Raw genomic sequence first — 20333 nt, 5'->3', positions numbered from 1 at the left:
TGGGAGAGAGTGAGGCCGAGATGTTTAGCTCAGTGAAATTAGTAGAGTTACAGCAGGGCGATCTGTGAATAAAGCAGTTATACCAGACAGCTTATTTTGAAAAGCAAAAAACTGTAGATGCTGGAAGTACAAAACAAAAATAAAAATACCTGGAAAAACTCAGCAGGTCTGGCAGCATCTGTGGAGAGGAACACAGTTAATGTATCTGCAAAATGCTTCCCCACTGATACCTCTACCGCTTGCCCGGCTTCATTCCCTAAAATTAAGTACAAGACCGCGCCCTCTCTTGTAGGACTTTCTACTTATTGGCTTAAAAAGTTCTCCTGGATGCATTTTAAGAATTCCGCTCCCTCTAAACACATCACACCATGACCAACCCAGTTAATGTTGGGGAAGTTGAAATCCCCCACTATCACTACCCTATTATTTTTACACTTCTCTGAAATTTGCCTATATATCTGCTCTTCTATTTCTCTCTCTGACTATTTGGGGGCCTATAGTAGACCCCCAGCAATGTGATAGCACCTTTTTTGTTTTTACGTTCTACCCATTTAGCTTCATTTGAGGAGCCTTCTAGGGTGTCACCCCTCCTTACTGCTGTAATTGATTCCTTGATCAATATTGCAATACACCGTCCTCTTTAATCTCCTTCCCTGTCTCGCCTGAAGACCCTATATCCTGGAATATTAAGCTGCCAATCCTACCCCTCTCTCAACAATGTCTCTGTGACAGTAATGACATCATACTTCCATGTGTTAATTTGTGCCCTCAACTCATCTACCTTATTCGTCAGACTCCTTGCATTAAAATAAATACCATCCAACCTTGCCAAACTCCCTTGTGCCTTAACTGGCCTATAATTTCTATGCCTTCCAGACTCACTTGCTCTCTTCTAATTTGGGCTGTGTATCTCCACCTGCTGAACCTCCTCTCAGGATCCCACCCCCTGCCAAGTTAGTTTAAACCCTCCCCAACATTGCTAGCAAACCTCCCTGCAAGGATGTTGGTCCCATTCTGGTTCTGGTGCAACCTGTCTGCCTTGTACAGGTCCCAACACCCCCGGAAACGGTCCCAATGTCCCAGGAACCTAAAGCCCTCCCTCCTGCACCATCTCTCCAGCCACGCATTCATCTGGACTAAACTCCTATTTCTATATTGACTAGCACGTGGCACCGGAAGTAATCCAGAGATTACTACCTTTGAGGTCCTGTTTTTTAATCTGCTTCCTAGCTCCCCAAATTCTGCTTGCAGGACCTCATCCCTCTTTCTACCTATGTTGTTGGTACCAATATGTAACACGATCTCTGTCTGTTTGCCCTCCCCATTTAGAATGCCCCGCAGCCATTCAGTGACATCCTAGACCCTGGCACCAGGGAGGCAACATCCCATCCTGGAGCCACGTCTACGGCCGCAGAAACACCTGTCTGTTCCCCTTTCTGTCGAGTCTCCTACCATTGTTGCTCTTCCCCTCTTTTTCCTCCCACTCTGTGCAGCAGAGCCACTCACAGTGCCATGAGCGTGGCTGCACTCCCCAGAGGAACTGTCACTCTCACCATTTTCCAACACAGAAAAACGGTTCTCAAGCGAGATGCACCCTGGGGATTTCCTGACTACCGGCCTGCCACCTTTCTTCTGACTGATGGTCACCCATTCTCTCTCTGTCTGCACTTCCGTAAGCTGTGGGATGACCACATCTAAAAACGTGCTATCCACGAAACTCTCAGCCTCACGGATGCACCTCAGTGACTCCAGCTGCCACTCAAGCTTTGAAACTCGGAGCTCAAGTATCTGCAGCTGGTGGCACTTCCTGCACATGTGGTCAGTCAGAGCGCAAGGAGCGTCTAGGATTTCCTACTTGTTGCAGGTGGTATATAACACCTGTGCTGTGCTGCCATGCCTCTGGTTGAAAAAAAACACCCTTACTTTAAGTTAAATACAGTAAAAAAACATTAAATTATTTATGTACTTTAAATAAAAACTAGAACTCTTACCTTTCCTTAGTTTAATCTATTTTAAACTGGAGGAAAACTGGAGAAAAACACTTACCCGTTACTCACCAATCAGCTCTCACCTTTGTGCTGACGTCACTTTTTGAAGCTTCCCCACACTCACACTGGTTCTGATCTCTCTGCTGCTCTCTCGCGCTGTCTTGTGATGTCACTTTTGTTATTGTCAACAAGAACTGACTGCAGGACACTCTTCCCAGACTGCTTCACGACGATGCTGACTGCAGGACACTCTTCCCAGACTGCTTCACCGTGATGCTGACTGCAGGACACTCTTCCCAGACCGCTTCACCGTGATGCTGACTGCAGGACACTCTTCCCAGACCGCTTCACCGCAATGCTGACTGCAGGTCACTCTTCCCAGACTGCTTCACTGTGATGCTGACTGCAGGACCATCTTCCCAGACTGCTTCACCACAATGCTGATAGCAGGACACTCTTCTCAGTTTATATTGACAACTAGGTAGTTTTCAGTCAAATGTGAGAGGAGCATTTACAACATCTAAAAGGACTATTTGATGATTTCAAGAAGGTAATTTGGTAGTGAACTTGGCTAAGAATGGATTTGTGAAAGCACAAGTTACATATTCTACTAAAACAGAACAAGAAATTTCAATGGACACAGGAGTGTCAGAATGCATTTGACAGTTTAAAAGTTGTGTTGACTGCTACACCAGTTTTGGCAATGCCTAATTATGCAAAGCAATTTAATTGGCAGTTTAAGCAAGTGATGTAGGTGTTGGCGCTGTGTTGTTACGAGAAGGTGAAACAGGAATTGAAAAGCCGGTAGGATATTTTTCAGGGAAGCTGAATGTGCATCAGAAAAGATACTTAACCATCCAAAATAAGATTCTAGGTCTGGTGTTAGCATTGCAGCATTTCGAGGTTTATGTTGCAAGCAATTCTTCAGAAACAATGATTTATACAGACCACAATCTTTTAAAATTCTGGGGAAGTTTCAAAACCAGAATGCCAGACTATTCAGATGGAGTTTATTACTGCAACCGTTTAATTTACAAATTATATATATGGCTGGATAAGAAAATTTAATTGCAGGTGCGTTGTCAAGAGTTTGAAGTTCAAAGGGAATTGGACATTTGAAACATGGACAATGGCCTGAAATGACAATGGAATGAAATGATACAAAGGACTTGTGTATAATTGTGTATATTGTCACGTTAATGCATGTACCTGGTAATGTAATAGTTTTGTATATATAGATAAGTATAGCAAGTAATGTGAAACGGGTTGAGAAAATGAAACCATCTTTTAGAATTATGACAGTTCATTTTTCCATGAGGATGGGGGTGTAAAGAAAATCTTTTTTCCAATATTACTGTGGGATACTGTGAAGCAGGCTTGTGGGGACAGTGTGTATGTTTGTGCGTGTGTGTGACTAATTAAACTGATGACAGTCAGACTGCATGGTTAAATCATCAAAGGGTTAGGTGTAAAAGCAGGCGTTTTGAAGTGGCGATGAACAGGTTAACATGGGATACAAGTAAATACAACATGAATAGGAATTTGCATTAGGAGATAAATGAGGAATGGCTTTTTAGCTGTTGAATTTCAAAGAGAAATAACAGGAAGTTTTACAACTGGCAGAGATCATGAATGAATAAAACAAAGTTATTAAGTTTATTTTTCCTGAAAGTAGTGGCCATAAAGACAACATGAAAGATTTTTATCTTCTGGGAAAGGTAACTTCCAAAGAAACTTAAGAATAATGGGTTTAAAGGTGAAAGAGACAAAACATATTTAAGGAAAGATTAAAAGCTATATAAGAGAGTGGCCATGTAAGATCTTGAAGAGTATGTTCTGCGAGGACAGACCTGGGAAGTAACCAGCCTCAGGCCACCCCAGAGAAGAGTTTGTTTTCCAGAAGGCAAGGTTTTGTTATAAGCCTTGGATCTCCATAGTCGAGTGAGAGGGAGCAGAAGCCTGTGAAATACCTCCCCTATAGCAACAGTGGGTGCCTTGTGGTAAGATTACTAGAATTTTTATAGATTAAGAATCTATAGGGACTGTTGCCTGGAAAAGTGTGTTTAATTATGAGTCTAGCTAAGTAGAAATCTTTTCGGAATTGTTATTAAAAAAAAATTAACTGTGTAACTGTAACCTTGTGTGTATAAGCTTTCTTCTGTTAATAAATGTTTTAATTTAATATTTAAAATCTCCAAAAGTGGTAGTGGAATCTTTACTTCTGACTTCAGTACATATACCTACTCATAATAAAAATATCGTTGTGATAGCTTGACCAAGTTTTCCTTTTGGGATTTGGTCAGCCCGGTAATTACCACCTGCCATCTCAATAATAAGTGTCCAACGTTAGATGTGATTCCGCGATTGGACAACATTTGGTAAATAATCCTCAGTGTGCTAAAAATGACATCGACAACCAATTTAAGATGGTCAGTTGGGCTCACAGTGTGGGGTATCTGCATGTGCTGGAGGCAACGTATATTAATACACCAGAGCCCTGTTCTTTGCAGACAAAAAAAACATGAACACACACTGTGCCTGTTTCAGCTAAACAAAGTAAGCAAGAGCCATTCACTGGTTCATTTCTCAGGGCAATGCCTTGACAAATCAGAGTCAAATTGCCTGGTTTAAATTTCAAACAATGCTTGGCAGTTAACTGTCAGTCACCATTAACTGGTGCATTCTCCAGGGCAACATCTCTACCAGAATCCATTTTCCAACCAATCAGCACTCTCTTTGCATACAGTATAAAGTTATTGCTTCCCCTGACATTGGTATTCTTAAGATTGTCCTGATGAGTGCAAGACAAAAAGCCTTGACAAAATGTCTTTCAGCAATACTCCAGTGGAATATACTTATTCTGAGTATTCTGAAATATCCCCTTAAACGTCTGTCGCTGCTTCTCTATTGATCTATCCCCTAGCCCAATATCTCAGTTCACTCCAGCTAGCTCAATTTTCATGCCCATATAGTTGCTCTTATTTAAGTTTAAAATATTAGTCTTAGACCCACACTTCTCCCTTTCAAACTGGATGTAAAATTCAATCATATTGTGGTCGCTGCTACCTAGAGCTGCCTTTGCTCTGAGGACATTAATTAATCCTGTCACATTACGCCATACCAAGTCTAACATAGTCTGTCGAAGAGTCATACGGACTCGAAACGTTAACTGTGTTCCTCTCCGCAGATGCTACCAGACCTGCTGAGTTTTTCCAGGTATTTTTATTTTTGTTTTGGATTTCCAGCATCCGCAGTTTTTTGCTTTTATTATAACCTGCTCTCTGGTTGGTTCCAGAATGTGCTGCTCTAAAAAAACTCTCTCAAAAGCATTCTATGAACTCCTCATCCAGGCTACTACTGCCAATCTGATTTTCCCAGTTTATATGTAAACTAAAATCACCAATGATTATTGCCATCCCTTTATCACAAGTACCCAATATTTCTTCTTGTGTACTTTGTTCTACATTGTGGTTACTGCCAGGAGTCTGTAGAGCACTCCCACTAGCAATTTCTTTTCCTGACTATTCCTCATCTCCATCCAAACTGATTCTACAACCTGATCTCCTGAACCAAGGTCTTCTCTACCTATTGCACCAATGCCACCCTTGATTAACAATGCTACCCCTCCTCTTTACCTAGCTTCCTGTTCTCCTTGAATGTCATTTGCCCCTCAATATTCAGGACCCAACCTTGTCATCCTGCAGCCATGACTCTGTAATGGCAGGTCATATTTATTTACTTCTATGTGTACCATCAATTTATTTACATTTTTATGAATGCTACTTGTATTCAGATGCAGAGCCTTTAGTTTTGTCTTTTTGTTGCCTGTGTAATATCTAGTCTTGACTGAATTACAGAATTGTTACGGTGTAGAAGGAGGCCCTCCGGCCCATCGTGTCTGCACTGGCTGTCTGAGCATTTTAACTTAGTACCAATCGCCTGCATTTTCCCCGTAACCCTGCACATTGTTTCTTTTTAGATAATCATCCAATGGCCCCTTGAATACCTCAATCGAACCTGCTTCCACCACACTTCCAGGCAGTGCATTCCAGACCCTAACTACTCGCTGCGTGAAAAAGTTTTCCCCTCACCTTGCATTTGCTTCTTTTGCAAAACACTTTTAAACTGTGCCCTCTGGTTCTTGACCCATTTATAAGTAGGAACAGTTTCTTTCTATCTACTCTGTCTAGACCCCTCATGATTTTGAAACCTTCTATCAAGTCTCCTCTTAGCCTTCTCCTCTCAAAGGAAAACAGTCCCAACTTCTCCAATCTTTCCTCATAACTGAGTGTCTCATCCCTGGAACCATTCTCGTAAATCTCTTCTGCACTCTCTCCAATGCGTTCACATCCTTTCTATAGTGTGGTGCCTAGAACTGTACACAATATTCCAGCTGAGGTCTAACCAGTGTCTTATATAAGTTCATCATAACCTCCCTGTTATTGTACTATATGCCCTTATTAATGAAGTCTAGAATACTGTATGCTTTGGAAACAGCTCTCTCTACCTGTCCTGCCACCTCTAATGACTTACATACATATACACCCAGGTCTCTCTGTTCCTGCACACCCTTTAGAATAGTGTCCTTTATTTTATACAGTCTCTCCATGTTCTTTGTACCAAAGTGTATCACCTCACGCTTCTCTGCATTGAACTTCATCTGCCACCTATCTGCCCACTCCACCAATGTGTCAAGGCCCTTTTAAAGTTTTACACTGTCCCCCTCACAGTTTACAATCCTCCCAAGTTTTGTGTCATCCGCAAACTTTGAAATTATCCCCTGCACACCAACATCTAGATCATTTATACACATTAGGAAGAGCAAGGGTCCCAATGCCGACCCCTGGGGAACTCCACTACAAACCTTCTTCCAGCCCAAAAAATACCCATTAACCACTACTCTCTAATTTCTATTTTTCAGCCAATTTTGTATCCACGTTGCTACTGCCCCTTTTATTCCAGACTTTCCTCACAAGTCTGTATGTGGCACTGCATCGAACGTTTTGACAATTGGTGTATTCTTAATTTTTTTCTCTCTGTCCTTTCCAGACATTCTTTGACCCTCGTTTCCCAGGTTACCATTCTGATCTCCTGTCTTGACTCTACCCCTTGATTTGTTGCCTCTACCCAAGCTTGATCCCCCATCTCCCTTTTATTTAGTTTAAAGCCCTCTCTACTTCTCTAGTTATGCGGCTCGCTAGAACATTGGTCCCAGCGCAGTTCAGGTGTAAACTGTCCCAATGATACAGTCCCTACTTTCCTCAGTACTGATGCCAGTGTCCCATGAACCGGAACCCACAACTCCCACACCAGCCTTTGAGCACCACCTTCATCTCTCTAATCTTATTTGTCCTATGCCAATTTGAACATGGCTAGGGTAATAATCCAGAGATTATTACCTTTGAGGTTCTGCTTCTTATCCCCAGGCTGACACCCCCATACCTCCCAATTTGACCCCACTGTGATGAGGGTATTACCCATTGAAGAGAATCTGTGCCAGTTTGAAGAGTTGCTTGCCCAGTTCCACACTCCGATCTCCAAACTGAATCCTGACCAGGTCACAGCTCATCCTCAGGTGCCGAGCAGCTGCCGTCCAATCAGCTGCAGGAACAGCAACAGTCAGCAAAGCTCAGGAAAGACCAGTGACCCACATCACACCCTGAGCCTACAACCCACCTCACACACCCTATGCCCCACACTATCTCTGCCCCACACAACCCGAACCCCCAAAGGTCCGCAGCCAACCCTCACCCTCCCAACCCAAACAACCCCCACCCCACACAACCCGCATAACCGCACCCACACCCCCTCACAACCACACCCCCACGTGCCCACCCCACACATCCAACAAGCTCACCCTCAACAGCCTTACCCCGCCATATCCCACCACACTCCCACCCCATAACCCCACCCACCAAACCCCCACTCCACACTCCCACCAAACACCCCAAGCCACACATCTTCCAAACAAGCCCACTCACCCTCACCCCACCCCCCTCACCCTCCGCCCACAGGCTCCCTCACCCTCCCCTGCAAACATACACCCTCACCTTCCACCCCCACCCACACATGCCCTCACTCCCCCCCACACCTGGCCACACACACACCCGCTCACCCTTCCCCTGGCCACATACCCTCTCACTCTACCCCCACACCACACTAAGACACACACCCTCTCACACAGCCCGACTGCTTTCGAGATTCACACAATGAACATTGGGACTGACCTCACCTTGGGATGCGTAAACCTGTGCCAGACAGTCCTCGATCTCTCCTTGCACTGGGTGGTGACTCGACAGGAGGCTCTGAGCTACCCGCTGACACTTGGAGAGCAGATGAAATGCCTCATCTGAAAGAAAGTGAACCAGTAAAAAAAAAGCCCACCCCATTGGTACTATTCTCATTGGTTTAAGCCTCTGTACCCCCTTCTGCCCATCAATCGGGTATCGATCACCCTACCCGGCTGCCCGGTCACTATCCATCACCGTACACGGCTGCCCGGTCACTACCGATCACCCTACCCGGCTGCCCGGTCACTACCGATCACCCTACCCGGCTGCCCGGTCACTACCGATCACCCTACCTGGCTGCCCGGTCACTATCCATCACCATACACGTCTGCCCGGTCACTATCCATCACCGTACACGGCTGCCCGGTCACTATCCATCACCCTACCCGGCTGCCCGGTCACTATCCATCACCCTACCCGGCTGCCCGGTCACTATCCATCACCGTACCCGGCTGCCCGGTCACTATCGATCACCGTACCCGGCTGCCCGGCCACTACCGATCACCCTACCCGGCTGCCCGGTCACTACCGATCACCCTACCCAGCTGCCCGGTCACTACCGATCACCCTACCAGGCTGCCCGGTCACTATCCATCACCGTACCCGGCTGCCCGGTCACTATCGATCACCGTATCCAGCTGCCCGGTCACTATCCATCACCCTACCCGGCTGCCCAGTCACTATCGATCACCGTACTCGGCTGCCCGGTCACTATCGATCACCCTACCCGGCTGCCCGGTCACTATCCATCACCCTACCCGGCTGCCCGGTCACTATCCATCACCCTACCCAGCTATCTGGTCACTATCCATCACCGTACCCAGCTGCCCGGTCACTATCGATCACCCTACCCGGCTGCCCGGTCACTATCGATCACCGTACGCAGCTGCCCGATCACTATCGATCACCGTACCCGGCTGCCCGGTCACTATCGATCACCCTACCCGGTTGCCTGGTCACTATCCATCACCCTACCCAGCTGCCCGGTAACTATCGAACACCCTACCCGGTTGCCCAGTCACTATCCATCACCCTACCCGGCTGCCCGGTCACTATCGATCACCCTACCTGGCTGCCCGGTCACTGTCGATCACCGTACCCGGCTGCCCGGTCACTATCCATCACCCTACCCGGCTGCGCGGTCACTATCCATCACCCTACCCGGCTGCCCGGTCACTATCGATCACCCTACTCGGCTGCCCGGTCACTATCGATCACCGCACGCGGCTGCCCGGTCACTATCAATCACCATACCCGGCTGCCCGGTCACTATCGATCACCCTATCTGGCTGCCCAGTCACTATCGATCACCCTACCCGGCTGCCCGGTCACTATCGAACACCCTAGCCGGCTGCCCGGTCACTATCCATCACCCTACCCGGCTGCCCGGTCACTATCGATCACCATACCCGGCTGCCCGGTCACTATCGATCACCGTACGCAGCTGCCCGATCACTATCCATCACCGTACCCGGCTGCCCGGTCACTATCGATCACCCTACCCGGTTGCCTGGTCACTATCCATCACCCTACCCGGCTGCCGGGTCACTATCGAACACCCTACCCGGTTGCCCGGTCACTATCCATCACCCTACCCGGCTGCCCGGTCACTATCCATCACCCTACCCGGCTGCCCGGTCACTGTCGATCACCGTACCCGGCTGCCCGGTCACTATCCATCACCCTACCCGGCTGCCCGGTCACTATCGATCACCCTACCCGGCTGCCCGGTCACTATTGATCACCCTACCTGGCTGCCCGGTCACTATCCATCACCCTACCCGGGTGCCCGGTCACTATCGATCACCCTACCCGGCTGCCTGGTCACTATCCATCACCGTACACGACTGCCCGGTCACTATCGATCACCCTACCCGGCTGCCCGGTCACTATCCATCACCGTACACGGTTGCCCGGTCACTATCCATCACCCTACCCGGCTGCCCGGTCACTATCGATCACCGTACCCGCCTGCCCGGTCACTATCGATCATCGTACCCGGCTGCCCAGTCACTATCGATCACCCTACCCGGCTGCCCGGTCACTTTCGATCACCCTACCCGGCTGCCCGGTCACTATCGATCATCGTACCCGGCTGCCCGGTCACTATCGATCACCCTACCCGGCTGCCCGGTCATTATCTATCACCGTACACGACTGCCCGGTCACTATCCATCACCCTACCCGGCTGCCCGGTCACTATCCATCACCCTACCCGGCTGCCCGGTCACTATCGATCACCCTACCCGGCTGCCCGGTCACTATCCATCACCGTACACGACTGCCCGGTCACTATCGATCACCCTACCCGGCTGCCCGGTCACTATCGATCACCGTACACGGCTGCCCGGTCACTATCCATCACCGTACCCGGCTGCCCGGTCACTATCGATCACCCTACCAGGCTGCCCGGTCACTATCCATCACCCTACCTGGCTGCCCGGTCACTATCGATCACCCTACCCGGCTGCCCGGTCACTATCCATCTCCGTACCCGGCTGCCCGGTCACTATCGATCACCCTACCCGGCTACCCGGTCACTATCGATCACCGTACCCGACTGCCCGGTCACTATCGATCACCCTAGCCGGCTGCCCGGTCACTATCCATCACCCTATCCGGCTGCCGGGTCACTATCAATCACCCTACCCGGCTGCCTGGTCACTATCGTTCACCGTACCCGGCTGCCCGGTCACTATCCATCACCCTACCCGGTTGCCCGGTCACTATCGATCACCCTACCCAGATGCCCAGCAACTACTGATCATTGTATCCAGATGCCCGGTCACTATCGATCAGCATACCTGGATGTCCAGCGCTCAGGCCCCTTGCGTTACTCATCAGGCTTCTAATTTCTTGCACTTGTTGAATGAGGGACTGTTTGGAGACCATGTGACCACAGCAGCTGTTTGAGCATGTGCAGTGAGCTTCCTCCGAATCCTGCAAAAAACAAGAACCGATCAAAATAAATCACCTTGGAGGCAGAGTGTAAACTAAAAGGTTACATCAGAAGGTCCATTAAACAATGCAACAGGTGTAAAAAGCTAGTTTGGGCTGTGAGATCAGGGGGAGCTCTGGCTGCACATGTGGTCTATACAGAGTTAGCTCCTCCAATGCAATGTGTTGTTAAAACTGGTCAATGGCCATAGACTGCTGCTGCTTGTAGCTACTCCTGCCAGAAGATCTGCTGTCATGGTATATCATAGAATTGCAGAAAGTTTATGAATTACAGAAAGAAGCCACTTGGCCCATCGTTTCTGCAACGGCTGAAAAACGAGCCACCCAGCCTAATCTCGCTTCCCAGCATTTGGTCCGTGGCCCTGCAGGTTATGGCACTTCAGCTGCATATCCAGGCACCTTTTAAATGAGTTGAGGGCTTCTGCCTCAACTACCCTTTCAGGCAGTGAGTCCCAGACCCCCACAACTCTCCGGGTGAAAACATATTTCCTCATCTTCCCTCTAATCTTTCTACCAATCACTTTAAATCTATGCCCCCTAGTCACTGACCTCTCTGCTAAGGGAAATAGGCCTTTCCCAACCACTCTACGCAAGCCCCTCACAATTTTGTACTTCTCAATCAAATCTCCCCTCAGCCTCCTCTGTTCCAAGGAGAACAATCCCAGCCTTTCCAAACGTTCCTCATAGTTGCAACTTTCCAGTCCTGGCAACATCCTTGTAAATCTCCTCTGTACCCTCTCGAATGTAATTACATCCTTCCTGTAATGAGGTGACCAGAACTGTACACAATACTCAAGTTGTGGCCTAGCTAATACTTTATGTAATACCAGCATAACCTCCCTTCTCTTATATCCTATACCTCAGCTAATAAATGTAAGGATTCCATATGCCTTCTTAACCACCTTATCAACCTGTCCTGCGACCTTCAAGGATCAGTGGACATTCACTCCAAGGTCTCTCATTTGGTCTTGTTCACTCATCTGTCTTGCACCACCCTCACACATCCCCTGCAGCTTGTCTGTCAGATCCATCATCCAACTTCGCCCAGGTCGACCCCTCTTTCTGCTGCCCTCCCTCCTCTTTCTGCTGCCCTCCCTCCTCTTTCTGCTGCCCTCCCTCCTCTTTCTGCTGCCCTCCCTCCTCTTTCTGCTGCCCTCCCTCCCCTTTCTGCTGCCCTCTAGCAGAGATCTCTGTAGCTTTTCAGCCCTGATCAAACAGCTGAAACAGTTGTTCTTTCTGGGTGTCACTTTTAGAGTTCTTTTTGTGCTTGTCAATTCAAGCACCTCTTCATTGGTCTAATGGTCTGAAATGGAATTTTTAACAAATGTCTTAGCGTCCACATTTCAGCCGCTTCTATTTTGTTCCATGATCTTTATTTATTGTCCAGCTTTCTGAGGCAGACAGGGAAGTGGGTAGAATGTAGCCCATGGGCTAGAGAGAAGAAAATCAGCTGGGATTCCCACTCCTGATTGCTGGGAAATGCTTCTTTCCACTTTGGACAGGAACAGGAACGAGTGAGCTGCTGATGCCTCCTTGGTCGAATTCCCCGCAGCAAATGCTTACCCAAAGTGGCTGGAGAGGGGGCAGGGTGAAGAGAAAATAATTAACTATAAGGCCACCCACCTAATGCAGATCAAACCCACTAACCCCTGCCTCAACTACCCATGTTCTACTCACCTGTAAAGTAACCCCACAGCGAGAGCAGAGGAACTGACAGACCAGGGAGTCCATTCCAGCTTCCTTATTCTCCTCACTAACACACGCGGTGCACCGACACCGGAAGAAATACTGCAGACTGAGGGCCCGCTGCCGTTCCTTCACTGACATTCGGCTCCAGTGTGGACCTGGACACAGACAGAGATGAAGTTCAATCCAAACGACAGCGAGGGGGGAGGGAAAGAGTGCGGGATGGCAAGGGGCTGGGGGGAGGGAAGAGCCGGGGCGGAATGGGGACAGCGGGTGGGGGGGCGGGCAGGGGTGGCTCGGGGTGGGGGGAGTCAGGCTGGGGCAGCATGGCGGGGGGTGGGAGGAGCTGGGCTGGGGAGGCCCGGGTTGGGGAGTGGGGGGGGGGGGGGTGGGGGGAGACAGGCGGCCCGGGGCAGGGGGGGGGAAGTGGGAGGGAGGGGGGTGGGTGGGAGGAGGCAACTCAAGTGGGGGGTGGAGAGACAGCCGGGGGGAGCCGATGCAAGAGGAGAAGAGGGACAGAGCGAGAGGCAGAGAGAAGGAGAGACACTATGAGAGAGACAGAAATGAAAATGTGAAGTACGAGAAAGAGGGAGGGAGCTGAGTATTGGGCTTACCGTAGCAATGCAGCACTTCCTGTCCTGCTGGGATGTGTTGTGAGGCTCTCACAATGATGCTTGTGTTGCGAAAGGTGATGCTGGTGTTTGGGTGACATGAATGGTTGAGCAGACTGACCCCGGAGTAGAAGGCAGTTGCAATCCTGACCTGTTCCATGGCTGCCACATGGGAATTTCCAACTCCTGCAACAGAACAAGTGGCTGAAGCTGGGAATCCTCAGCAACGAGAACCAGAGTTAGCTCACACAGCTCAGGTGCAACCTGAGGCGCTGCTCGTGGGGCTGTCGGGCGCCGGACACGGGGTCGTCGGGCGTCTGGAATATGGGATCAGGTGCTCAATGCACAGGAGCTGGCACTGCACACAATCAGCATGAGGCACTGGGCTGATTCCTGCAACTCCCTATTTTAGGGCACAGAGGCTGATTATACACCCAAATCACTGCTCTAACAGAGAGCAGCTTAGACAGAGCAGATAGAGAGAAACTGTTCCCTATGGCACCAAGATCGCCAACCCAGAGCACACAGATTGAAGGCGAGTGGTGAAAGGTGACAAGAAAAACCAGTGGCTGAGAGTGTGGTGGAGAGAGATTCAATCGAGGCATTCAAGAGGACGTTCGATCATTATCTGAAGAAAGGTTTCTCAGGATGACAGGGTAAAGGCGGTGGGAGATGGACTAGGTCAATTGCTCCTGCAGAGAGCTGGCACAGACACAACGGGCTGAATGGCCTCCTTCTGTGCTGTAAGCACTCAGTGAATCCTGGCACATTGTGCAGCCAGAGTCTGAGCTCCCCTGGCCTGTGTAGTTTGGTCACACATTGGCCAGGCAGTGTCCTGTCACAGAGAGCCACGCACAGTCCCACTGTAGGGGAGGGACCCAGCCCACCCTGTACCCTGGTGCTTACCTGTATCTCTGACGACGGTGATAGCCTGAGCGTTACACTCCAGCTGCAGCACGTGTCGGAGCAGTGCCTCTCCCAGGATGCTCAGCCTCTGGCCCTGGGCACTCTGCGTTTCCAGCTCTTCACTCACCATCTGCAGCTCCAGCCCCCTTCGCTTGATCTCGCAGCACACAGCAGCTGCAGTGAAACCACACAGGAAGCGGTGCTTGGGTTTCTGCTGTCCCATGTGTGTCAGCAGACTGTGGATTGTCTGGTAGCGGCTCAGACCTTCCTTGGGCATCCTGCCACTAGCCCCTGAAAACCCTTCAGTCCCAGAACAACCTGCATGTCCAATCGTGTGCTTTGGGTCCTCCCTCTTACTTTGTTCCTCACTTGGCAACCAGTCACTTCCACTCCCCAATCTCTGTGCTCTCTCCACCTCCTGCATGCCCGCAACCAGGACAGTGCGGAGGGCAAGGTGGGCAAAAGTGCCCAGTGCCAGGAGGAGCCCACCGAGGCGGCATTCTAGCCAGTGATACTGCTGCCAGGCGTGTTGACGACACAGCTCACTGCAGTAACTGCTGAAGCTACAGCTCAGACAGGGCAGTGGGAGCTCAGCCTGGCCCAAGCAGTGGTGGCAGTGTAGATCCTCATTGGGGAGTGACTCCCTTCTCCCCTCCTCTGGAATCAACACAGCTGCAAATGCCTCCTCCTGAATCAGGACCTCTCCTGGCCTCAGCTCCTCAGTCGCTATCATGTGCCGGCCCCGGGAACTGTCAGAATGCAAGGCGATGGAAGGAGATACTTCCCCTGGAACAGCTGAGGCTTTTCCCCGTGCACTGGGGGGGTCTCGGGATTCGGAATGGGTCTGGATACTGGGCAAGGCTGTGCAGCAAGGGCCCTGCCCCCCTCCATCACCGAGGTTTCCTCTGCTCCGGTTATCATAGGCTCCATCAGGCACTCCGAGGTGATGTAAACAGGATGCGTGACGCACCAGGATTTTATGTTCCAGTTCTCGTGGATAATTGTGTTCCTGAGCTCTCCTGATATCCGCTAAGCATTCCTGGGCACGGAGAGAAGGAAACACCTTGGTGTTAGCGTCTCCCAAGAAACAGAGTCCACAGCCACAAGCTCACCCCGGGCCCCCATCGGCCCCCTCGCCCCGAGCACCTATCCGCCCCCTCGCCCCCATTGCCCCGAGCACTCCGCCAACCCCCTCACCCCTCACTTCCTGTCGACCACCCCACCCCATGTAACCACGAGCACCCTGACAACCCCCTCGCCCCGAACCTTCCATCGACTTCCTCGCCCCGAACCTTCCATCGACTCCCTCGCCCCGAACCTCCTGTCGACCCCCTCACCCCGAACCTCCTGTCAACCCCCTTGCCCCGAACCTCCTGTCGACCCCCTCGCCCCGAACCTCCTGTCGACCCCCTCGCCCCGAACTTCCCCGAACCCCGTCGATCCCCTCACCCCGACCCCCCTCACCCTGACCCCCCGTTGACCCCCTCACCCCACCTCACCCTGGCCCCCCTGCAGACCCCCTTACTCCGACCCTCCCTCACCCCAACCCCCCATCGACCCCCTCACCCCGACTCTCCCGTCGACTCCCTCACCCCGAGCCCCCCTCACCCCGACACTCCCGTCGACCCCCTCACCCCGAGCCCCCCTCACCCTGACACTCCCATCGACCCCCTCACCCTGACACACCCCCACCGCCGACCCCCTCATCCCGACCCACTCCCGTTGACCCCCTCAACCCGACCCCCCCGTCGACCCCCTCACCCCAAACCTCCTGCCTCCCCCACCCCAGCAAGGTCGGGAGGGGGGAGGGTGGAGGTCATGTAATGTTCAGTACAGTGAAGGACAGGGTGGGTGCCACTTGCCTGGTAGCGCTGCAGTTGGTAAAGTGCTGCCGAACGGTTGGCATAGAGCACAGCAGCCTGAGGGGATTGTGTGGAGCTGTGTCGGAGACCCTGAAAACACAGAGAGACCATCTGAGAGCATTGACCAAGAGGCAGCCAGTGGACAATAAAGGCCCCGTCTCTAATGCAGGTACCGAGCTGACTCTGTGGGGTGCTGTCTATCTGAATAACCCCCCCCATGGTCACTCAGTGGCATTCAGTCATGAAGAAAGGGAAATCTCTCACAATGATGCTGGAGACTCGGGACTTTGCAGCCACAGAGCCAGCGCAGGGCTTTGTGAATGTGAGCCACACACACAGCCAGCACACAATTCTGCTCGGCTGATATATGGAGAAACACACAGCTCAGTTTGAGCAGTTGCCTTATCCAATCTGGCAATGAGGAGAGATCCTGACTGTCCAACTCCATTAATGAGTGAAAGCAGCCGGCAAACATTTCCACATTTATGGTCATCAGTAACAGAGAGATCCATAGCGATTGGAATGTGGGAGAAGCAAATTCGATAATTGCTTTGAAAAGGGAAATGGATTAAAACAGGCACAAAAATGGGAAGATTTTGGTGCAAGACGGGGAGGAGGAGCTGACTGAGAATTCCCTGAAAGAGAGAAGACTAAATACCTCACTCTGTCTGAAAATATTCTGATTGAGATTCAGCACAGACGAGACAGCTGTCCCGAAGAGGTGGGATCCCGAAATAAAAACAGAAAATGCTGGAAGAATTCAGCAGGTCTGGCGGCATCTGTGGAGAAAGAAAGTCTGTTTCTCTCTCCACAGATACCGCCAGATATGCTGAGTTTTTCCAGCATTTTCTGTTTTTATTTCAGATTCCCAGCATCCGCAGTATTTTGCTTTTATTGTGGCGGGGATCCCCCCCATGGCGGGGGTCAATGCATAACTTGCCATCCAAGAGGAGGGTACTGTTGGATGACTGTGGCCTAGCAGTGTCTGAATGTACCTTTGAATACAATGCCACAGCCTGAATGTAGTCCTTCGCTTTGAACCGGGCGTTCCCCTGCTGCTTGAAGTCCAGCTCAGCTTTGGGATCTTTCTGTGTGGAGCGATGAGCACTTAGCTGCTCGAAAATGGCCTCATCCTCGAAGCTGCTCAGAACAATCAACACGTTCAGTCTCACATTTAACCCAGTGCTGTCCAATAGCAACCCGCATTGCTATGGCAACACCTTAAACCGAATAAACCACCAACATGCCCAGAGCCACCCAGACACCCCACCCACCTACCCACCCCCAAACATCACCCTGAGCCCCCCTGACACCGCCACCCACCCCCAAACATCACACTGAACCCCCCCCCGACACCGCCACCCACCCCCAAACATCACCCTGAACCCCCCCCGATACCCCCACCCACCCCCAAACATCACCCTGAACCCCCCCCGACACCCCCACCCACCCCCCAAACATCACTCTGAACCCCCCCCGACACCCCCACCCAACCCCAAACATCACCCTGAACCCCCCAAAAATCCCATCCACCCCCAAACATTACCCTGAACCCCCCGACAATCCCACCCACCCCCAAACATCACCCTGAACCCCCCTGACACCCACACCCACCCCCAAACATCACCCTGAACCCCCCCACCCAACCCCAAACATCACCCTGAACCCCCCGACAATCCCACCCACCCCCAAACATCACCCTGAACCCCCCTGACACCCCCACCCATCCCCAAACATCACCCCGAACCCCCCTGACACCCCCACCCATCCCCAAACATCACCCTGAACCCCCCTGACACCCCCACCCATCCCCAAACATCACCCTGAACCTCCCGACACCCCCACCCACCCTCAAACATCACCCTGAACCCCTCCTGACACCCACACCCAACCCCAAACATCACCCTGAACCCCCCGACAATCCCACCCACCCCCAAACATCACCCTGAACCCACCGACAATCCCACCCACCCCCAAACATCACCCTGAACATCCCTGCCACCCCTACCTACCCCCAAACATCACCCTGAACCACCCCGACACACCCAAACATCACCCTGAACCCCTTCTGACACCCCCACCCACCCCCAAACATCACTCTGAACCCCCCAACAATCCCACCCACACCCAAACATCACCCTGAACCCCTTCTGACACCTCCACCCACACCCAAACATCACCCTGAACCCCCCCGACAATCTCACCCACCCCCAAACATCACCCTGAACCCCCCGACACCTCCACCCACACCCAAACATCACCCTGAACCCCCCGACACCTCCACCCACACCCAAACATCACCCTGAACCCCTCTGGCATCCCACCCACCCCCAAACAACATCCTGAAACCCCCTGACATCCCCACTCACCACCAAACATCACCCTGAACGCCCCCTGACACCCCCACCCACCTGCAAACATCACCCTGAACCCCCCCTGACACCCCCACCCACTCCCAAACATCACCCTGAACCCCCCCCCCACAACCTCATCCACCCCCAAACATCACCCTGAACCCCCCCGACATCCCCACCCACCCCCAAGGTCACCGTGTACACCCCTGACATCCCCACCCACCCCCAAACGTCACCCTGAACCCCCCAACACCCCCAAACATCATCCTGAACCCCACCGACACCCACACCGCCACCCGCAAACGTCACCCTGAACCCCCCTGACACCCCCACCCACCCCCAAACAACATCCTGAACCACCGCCAGCCCCACCCCAACCCTTTCCCTAATTCCCAAATTGCTCCCACTGTCATCCCTCCCCCACACGCACTCACCCTTCGACCATCACGCATCGAATCCTCTCCCACAAGCACTTAACCCTCCCGCCCCGCATGCACTGACCCCACCCCGCATTCACTGACCCCTCCCCACCACGCGCTGACCCGCCCCGCCCCGCCTGCACTGACACCACCAACCGCACTGACCCCTCCCCCACATGCACTAACCTCTCCACACCACACACTGGCCCCTCCCCCACACACACTGACCCCACCCACCCCTCACGCACTGATCCCTCCCCCACACAGACCCCTCCCCCACACGCACTGACCCCTGCCACCACGCACGCACTGACCCCTCTCCCACACGTACTGCCCCCCTGCCCCACAGGGACTGACCCCTCCCCCACACACACTGACCCCATCCTCCCACATTGACCCCTCCCCCACATGCACTGACCCCACCCCCACCATGCACCAACCCCTCCCCCACACGCACTGACCCCACCCTCCTGCACTGACCCCACCCCCACCATGCACTGACCCCACCCCCCCCCGCACTGACCCCATCCCCCCGCACTGTCCCCTCCCCCACACGCACTGACCCCTCCCCCCACACGCACTGACCCCACCCCCCCCGCATTGACCCCTCCCACACGCGCACTGACCCCACCCCCCCGCACTGACTCCTCCCCTCACCCCAGTTTCCGCTGACAGAATCTGAAGCTCTCTCTGATCCCAGGGATCTGGCGGAATTCCCGCCGCTCCTGTTCGTCGATTCCCCGCCAGCGGGAGCCGCAATACCGACGCCATTCGGCGTCCATCCGGGCCTCACTAACCCGGAAGCAGAACACGGGTTCGGGCGGGGCCATCTCACCGAATGGCAGGAGGAACAGCCAATCACTTCCAGTCCCGGGTGCCCGGGGGTGGGAGGGGTGAGGGAGAGGTGAGGAGTGGGTTGGGGGAGACGTGGGGGGAGGAGGAGTGGAGGGGAGGAGGGGGAGGGGAGGGTTTGGGAGGGGGAGGGGAGGGAGAGGGGGGGAGGGGTGAGGGAGAGGTGAGGGAGACATGGGGGGGTGAGGGGAATGTGCAGGTTGAGGGAGACGTGCGGGGGGTGTTGAGGGAGACGGGTTGAGGGGTAGGGTGGGGAGTGAGGGAGACGGGGAGAGGGGAGTGGGGAGGGTGGGGAAGGGGGGGAGCCAGAGGATGGGAAGGTTGAGGGAGATGGGGGTGTTGAGGGAGATGGGGGGAGTGGGAGGGGTGAGGGAGGGAGACAGGGGTGAGGGAGGGAGACGGGGGGT

At 52.5% G+C, this 20333-nt stretch overlaps 1 protein-coding gene across 6 annotated transcripts in view; it reads right to left on the bottom strand.

Annotated features, from left to right (window-relative positions):
* smyd4 (SET and MYND domain containing 4) overlaps positions 1–19862 on the bottom strand; it is a 38080-nt gene extending 18218 nt beyond the window's left edge. For 2 of the 6 annotated variants that reach the window (XR_005944241.1, XR_005944242.1), the window contains exons 1-9: positions 19732–19862; positions 17297–17441; positions 16302–16391; positions 14440–15478; positions 13537–13743; positions 12914–13080; positions 11083–11218; positions 8216–8337; positions 7466–7589 (exon numbers count right to left, since the gene is read on the bottom strand). Coding sequence is in view for 4 of the 6 variants with exons in the window: in XM_041197854.1 (XP_041053788.1) it covers positions 7466–7589; positions 8221–8337; positions 11083–11218; positions 12914–13080; positions 13537–13743; positions 14440–15478; positions 16302–16391; positions 17297–17441; positions 19732–19856 (2150 nt within the window). In the remaining 2 variants the exon portion in view is untranslated. The remainder of the gene's footprint in view (positions 1–7465; positions 7590–8215; positions 8338–11082; positions 11219–12913; positions 13081–13536; positions 13744–14439; positions 15479–16301; positions 16392–17296; positions 17442–19731) is intronic. The other 4 variants (XM_041197854.1, XM_041197857.1, XM_041197856.1 and 1 more) reach the window with 3 other exon arrangements.
* Positions 19863–20333: the final 471 nt, after the last annotated feature.

Source organism: Carcharodon carcharias, chromosome 10 (genome assembly GCF_017639515.1).
Source record: "Carcharodon carcharias isolate sCarCar2 chromosome 10, sCarCar2.pri, whole genome shotgun sequence".
Classification (NCBI taxonomy): Eukaryota; Metazoa; Chordata; class Chondrichthyes; order Lamniformes; family Lamnidae; genus Carcharodon; species Carcharodon carcharias.
This window is presented reverse-complemented; position numbering and strand designations above follow the sequence as displayed.